General features: G+C 52.1%; 1 protein-coding gene across 1 annotated transcript; it reads right to left on the bottom strand.

The window, feature by feature from the left end:
• Positions 1–826: 826 nt before the first annotated feature.
• On the bottom strand, positions 827–5431 carry PLAAT5 (phospholipase A and acyltransferase 5; the record flags this gene model as incomplete). Its single annotated transcript, XM_008707578.2, has 3 exons — positions 827–1260; positions 2751–3013; positions 5221–5431. Coding segments are annotated over 3 exons (567 nt in total), but the record flags the coding sequence as incomplete, so codon positions are not given.
• Positions 5432–6893: the final 1462 nt, after the last annotated feature.

Here is a 6893-nt window from a genome sequence, read left to right on the forward strand (position 1 = left end):
TGCGGGTCTGCTTTGTCCAAATAGGAGAAAGGCTCATGGGCGATCCTAACAGATCTCGTGTGAAATGCTCTGGGCTCTCCATCCTGTGCTTGTTCCTAGCCATTCTTTTTTTTTTTTTTTTTCAAGATTTTACTTGTTTATTTGACAGAGAGAGAGCGCGCACGCACAAGTGGGGGGGGCAGCAGAAGGAGAGGGAGAAGCAGACTCCCCGCATAGCAGGGAGCCCGACGTGGGGCTCGATCCCAGGACCCCGAGATCATGACCTGAGCTGACGGCAGACGCTTAACGACTGAGCCACCCAGGCGCCCCGGTTCCTAGCCATTCTGAGAGTCCCTTCCCAGATGCCTTCAGCTCTCAACGGGCACCAACCATCCCTGGTCATAATTCTAGATCTGCCGTCAGGCCAACAGCGGTCAACACCCAAAAATCGCTCCTTCCTCTCCCTCATGAGCACAGAAGTCCACTGAGGAAATTATTTTAAATACTCGTCTGAAATCAGTGAAAATACCAGTTTCAAATCTTCTGATGATTCTAAGGTAGAAAAGCCAAGTAAATGTTGATTATACTTTAAAGCAGAGGGTGTTAAGCAACAAGGAGTGAGGCCGGCGTGGGATTTGGGATTTTGGATTAAGCCCAGATGGCCTTGAATAGCAAGTACTGAGTTTCCGTCAAGTCTCCTCCCCTGCACAGCGCTGCGGGTCAGAAAGAGCAGGGTTCGCGCAAATGCAAAAAACCCGGAGACATTCGAGTTCAAGAACAAGAACTTCTGAAAAAGAGCTCTCCGTTCCTGGGAATGTCCCAGCAGAGGTTTCCCGGATGGCTTAGGTGGGATTCAAACATCACAGACCAGAGTCAGCCTGAGAAACGAGCAAGGCCCTTCCCACAGGGAGGGAGATAACGAGCCTGCCAAAGGCCTAGCACGGTGCCTGGCCTCTCACGGTTACGTACTAATAAATATTCGCTTCTTCTCACCCCGAGAGTCCACGGATCTGTGATCACATATATTGGATGTATTTCTGGAGGGGTAATTGGATACATTCTAGATTCTTCCAGAAGCTCACAGTTTTCTCGAGTCAGGCTATGGAGAGAGAAGGCAAGGGGAGGCAAGGAGGCACATGGTCCTTGCGGATGGCAGCATTTCTTCCTCCGCTGGGAGTCCGAGAGCCTTCAGGCAGTTACGGGCTTGGGCCTTATGCTCTCCACGACGGCGGAGATGACCGCGCCCGCAGCCTTGGCGCCTTCCATCAGCACGTGCTCTACCTGCAAAGCAGACCGGTTCACAGGACTCTCAGGGGTGACCCCAGGCTTGTGCCCTGCCCTGCCCCTACCGCACCACTCCCCTTCAGCAACCGGCCTGCCTGGAGGAGGAAGCCACCTGTGCTAGCCTCCATTACCAAAGATCCTAGAGCTGCAAGGGACCTAGAGAAGTCAGGATGGCCCGAGAGGGACATCCCAGGCAGATGCACTCCCTGTCCCCCCGGGGGCATCCATAGCTCCTCGCCCCCTTCCTCCCTCAGGCCAGGTGTCTGCCTCTCCTGTAGGGCTCAGAGGCAAAGGACCTCGGAGCGGCTCAGCCACTGAGGTCGTCACTCTACACACAGGGAATCTGAGAGCCAAGGAGGAGAACTCACTTGGACAAAGTCACGGTAGGAATTCGTGTCTCCTCCGTAGAAGGCCCCTTATCATCCATTTGGTCCCTGGGGCCTCTTGTCATGTACAAATGCTCGTGGGATGGGAAAGCCCTTACACCAGAGCCTCCAAGCCTCCCGCACTGGAGCCAGGCCTCCGCAGAATGGAGGACAGGCCGGGAGAGGACAGAATATAAAGGAGGAAGGTGCAGAGAGTGGAGGGGGAGGGGTGCGTGACCTGTTCGCACCCACTCGGCAATAGCAGAGAGACCAGCATTGGGATTTGAGCCCAGCGACCCCAGAGAACATAAGAACCACAGAAAAAAAGCAGAAAAATGATGTTCCTCCTTTAATTCATCATTTCTCAATCTATTAAAAAGGGGATAATAAATACACCCCCCCTCCTCTCATGGGGTTTTAGTAAGGATCAAATAGGAATGAGGGCTGCTCAAGTCGTCACACGTATTTAGAGCTATTGTCCAAAGCTCTCGAACACACGGACTGTGCCTCACCGGGTTATCCCCGCCCTGGGTGGTGGGGGGTCACGAGCCCGAATGCAGCCCGGACCAGGCAGGTAAAGTGGGCGAGGCTAGCAAGTGGCACGCCAACCCGCACATGCCCCATCTAAAGAAGCAGCCACTGCTCGGCCCCACGGGGTGTCAGCAAACAGGAACAGGGGCCTGATGGCCTGATCAATGAGTTGTTCTAGAAAGGCTGTCAATCCAGATCTTTCTACATAAAATTTCTATGTTTTTAAATGTTGGCAAGTAATACAAATTAAAAAAAACAACACTATTTGTCCAAGCAAAACATGTCTGTGGGCCAGAGGTAGCTGAAAACCTCACTTTATCCCTGTTTTGTAAGAGAACAAACAGCTCAGAAATAAAACGGTCTGACCAAGGACACCCATGGCCAAGCCGGGACCCCCAGGGTCCTAGCTCTGCAGCCCGGAGCCTTTGCGCTCCTCCATGGCCTAATAGACCCGTCGGGTCCTGCCGAAGTGGAAGCCCACCAGCACCACAAAGAGCATGAAACCACTGACCACCGTTCTGATCACTGATGCGATGACGAGCCCCAAGACGGCTCAGCCAGAAGCCACCGTCCCAGCAAAAGGCGCCCTACCTGCTGGCTCCTGGGCACACCGTATCTGAGGCCATTGACAAAGTGCTCACAGTTCCCCTCGATCAGGCTGTACTGCACTATCTTGTTGACCATCTCTTTTGTGCGCTGGAGGATCTGGTCCACGGGCAGCGGCAGGTACGTCCCGTCCAGCTTGTTGTTGACCTTCCAGGAGCAGCCGTGCAGCACGTCCTCCAGACGACTGTACTTCACGACGGCGCGGTTGCTGAAGACGGAAGTGATGCTGCCGGCCTCGAATTCCTCACCTAGAGCCCAAGATGAGCAGAGGCTGGAAAGCTGCGAGGGACAGCGGGGCAGAGCCCTGGCTCGCTCTAAGATGTGGGTCCAGCTGCTTGCCTCCGAGGCCTCGGCGTCAGCTTCTATCAAAGGCGTGGCCGAGGACGGGGAGCTGGATGGGGTGAGTTGCCCCCAGGAAGACACCTGTCGCCTGGATATCAGCCTGCCTCTCAGCCTTTTTTTTTTTTTTATGACCGATGATGTTGAGCATCTTTTCAAGTGCTTATTGGCTATGGAGAAATTTCTATTCAGATCCTTCTCCCGTTTTAAAAATTGGGTTATTTGTCTCTTTATTATTGAATTGTAAGAATTCTTTACATATTCTGTGTAGTAGAACCGTGTCAGATCTGTGTTTGCAAATGCATTTTGTATTCTGTGGCTTGTCTTTTCACTTTCTTTTTTTGTTTTCTTTTTAAGATTTATTTATTTATTTATTTATTTATTTATTTATTTGAGAGAGAGAGTGTCAGAGAGAGCACAAGCAGGGGGAGCTACAGAGGGAGACGGAGAAGCAGGCTCCCTGCTGAGCAGGGAGCCCGATGTCGGGCTCGATCCCAGGACCCTGAGATCATGACCTGAACCAAAGGCAGACGCTTAACCGACTGAACCACCCAGATGTGTGTGGCTGCCCGGAACCACCTTTCCCAGGAGACTTCTGCCCTGCACCGCACACCCCATTGTCAGCGATCTTCCTCATAAAACTCTAGAAGTACCTTACAGTGGGACCCCAGATTCCATTCGTAGTATACGGACCTGACCAAGTCCTAGGACTTGAGTCTTGCTTTCCTAACCAGACTTCAGTAATTTTCACAAACGTGTGCTAAGCACCCTTACGTGTGAGCGTCGCTCCTGGCTGCGGGGCTAGCATGGGGCTCTGTGACCTGCCTCCCTCTGCAGCCTCGGCTGGGCACAGGGGACGCCACGCAGACAGGGCCCTGGGTGCCACCCACTCAGCTTCCGCCCAGAGCCACACTGCCTTTCTCCCCACTCAGATATTGGGATTCAAAAACAGGGTTCCACAGATTTGAAAAAAGAACGATTTGAGAGGAACTATATTGTCATATTCAGTCCCTAGAGGAGACAGATGTTCAGAGAGGGTGAAGAACCCGCCCAAAGCCAGGGCCGTCGTAATATAAAACCAAGACCGTTTTTCTGCTCTGACCATATGGATAGGCAAATGCGTGTACCCTCCCCTGCAAAAGTCGACCGAGAACAAGAAATGTCCCTTGTCCTCTTCTTACGTACTTGAAGAATATCTGCCGATTTTAGGAAAGCTCGCAGCGGGCAACTCAGCTTTCAGGAACAGAATTCATTTTTAGAGAAAGATCTGATGGGGAGGGTGGGGACATAAGAGTTAGCGACCTCTTTGGTTATACAAGAGGGAGGCTCCTGGACTTAGGGGATGTGGAGGTGACATGGAGCACTTTTTACCTTCTCTGGGGGGGGGCAGCCCAAGGAGGAGGATGGAGCCCGGGGGGTGAGGGCCTTTGGTCTCAGTGCCCTTTGTCAGGGTCATCCTGAGTGGGCAGTACTCACACAGGATACAACATTGAAAAGGCATCAGACCATAAGCAGTGGTGTCCCCCAGCCTCCCCTTCTCCCAGCGCCTCCCAGTCCCTTCGAATGAGGAGACTCCTGTGACTCACTGTGTCTCCTGTTCTATCTTCTACCATCACCCCGTTCTCCCATCAAATCTCCACTAAATTTTAACTAGCCACCAGTTGAATCTCAGCCTTGTGTTAGGCAACCTTGAGCAATGAAAGGAAGGCTGTGTCCACGCTGAGGCGGGAGCAGCCTGGGACAGGCAGAAAGAGCAGGGAGATGAGCCAGGGAGGACGTGCCCAAGCCATCAGGAAGCCGGGAGCCGCATTTGGGGGCCATCGGAACACGGAGGCATCTGCACCCCTCCTGGGGAAGCCTCCGAAATAAGAGGAAGGATACGGAGGCTCAGCGAACACGGGGCCACCTTGTGCATTGCCTCTCCCTTGGCGCTGGACACTCGGTATGTTTGGCAGACGGAGATCGAGCTCCGTCACCCAGTCGACTAAGGGCCGGGAACGCGTTGCGTGTGTGCTTGTTAATGAAGGGAAGCAGCTGAGAAACAAGAGCTCATGCACGTCTTACTCCGCTAACTTCACTATCAATACCAATATGTCAATAGAGTATCCACCCTTACTCGGGGCTGCCAGATGGACCACGCAGTCATCTTCCACGTAGATGGCCCAGTGCTCATAGCCGATTCGAAAAATCTCAATCAGGTCTCCGGGTCTGGGTCTGGGTTTGCCCTGTGACGGGAGAAATAAGATAACATAAAGAAACCGCACGTGGCCCCGGAGCTCCGGAGACCCTGTTTGGGGATTAGCTACAGCTCGGCCTGAAGACACTGGGTTTCATCACTTTCTAGAAATCCAGGCTGCCAGACGCTTCCTTCCCAGGCAAGACCAAAGACCCCCCCCACACACTGTCACTGGAGTTATTAAAGCCACAGAGGCTAACTGTGCCACCTATCGACGTACTGCCACTGGGCTCCAAATGCACCGTCCAGCTAAGCTCCGTGAAATGTGCCCGAACTCTTTTAAGCTTTTCTCCTTGAAAATGAGCGCGTCGTTAAGCATTGCAAGAGGAAAGGGTTCCCTTGCAGTCTGGCTTGGGGCAGGGGATGGGGAGGGCGATGGTGAGTAGTGGGGGTGTGAGGACTTCTGGTGGAGCTCTGCCTGAACCAGAACCCTCCAATAATAACCTTTCTGAGCCCTTTGACAGAGAAAGCAGTGCCGACGCCTCCAGCGCCTGCTGGTGTCTTGATTCCCTCTGCACGTCTCCCATGTGGACCACGTGTGGTCCAGAGGGGTCCCCCCTCCTCTGTGTGCTCAAACCACCTGCTGACAACACCCCCGCCCCCGGCCTACACTCCAAAAGTTTGTACTTGCCCAGGAGTTACAATGCCACCCCAGCCTGGGCAAACCAAACTTCTCTGCTCTCCCCTCTAAGGAGGTGTGAAGCCCTTCCAAGCCTGTCCTTCCCTGAGTATTGTCCCTCAGCCCTGGGAGGCCATATCGAGGTTCTTCATTTCTTGTAGTTACTCATACACAGTTTAACAATTCTTTATAGTAAACTTCCTCCTGTTTAATCTACTGGAAGTAGATTCCCCCTGTTTAATCTAATTTCTATCTCTTGGCTGGACCCAGAATGCTGATACTCTGTCTCTTCAAAGAAGCCTGGGGAGGAGACAGTGTGTGTGTGTGCACAATATAGTATTGTGCACTTAAAAATTTATTAAGAAGGTAAATCTCATGTTAAGTGATCTTACCATAATAAAAACAAACAAAGAAAAGAAATCCCAGAGCTTTGCAATTGCAAATCCAAACTAAAAAGAAGAAGAAGAAAGAAAAAGAGAAAGAAGAAGAAAAAGAACTCTCCTATCCCCTCCTTCTGTAAATATGCATCCCTCCCAAACTGTCCCTAAGGGTGTCCAGGAGGGGTCCTGGGAAGAAGTCCTGCTCACTGATAACTCCTGAGAAGGCGAGCTGGGCAATCAGAGCCTGGGGAGCCCGAGGGAGCCCATCACACCGCCCCACCCACCCATCAGCTTGACAGCGGCTTTGTCACTTAAGCACAATCTGCCAGCTTTAGTCTAAATTGCTCAAAGCTGCATCTCGCCTCCCAGTTCCCAGCTCTATTTCCCTGGTGGAGGACAGCCCTTTGCCTGGCAGAAATTCACAGAAGTACAAGGGGGCTTTCTACCTGTTTCTTTTCTGAGATGCAATTTACAGAATTTGTGTAACCATCACCACCCTCCATTGTACTTCATCAAAATTTAAAAATTCTGTTCTTCAGAAGATATTGTTAAGA

Source organism: Ursus maritimus, unplaced genomic scaffold (genome assembly GCF_017311325.1).
Source record: "Ursus maritimus isolate PB19 unplaced genomic scaffold, ASM1731132v1 scaffold_23, whole genome shotgun sequence".
Classification (NCBI taxonomy): domain Eukaryota; kingdom Metazoa; phylum Chordata; class Mammalia; order Carnivora; family Ursidae; genus Ursus; species Ursus maritimus.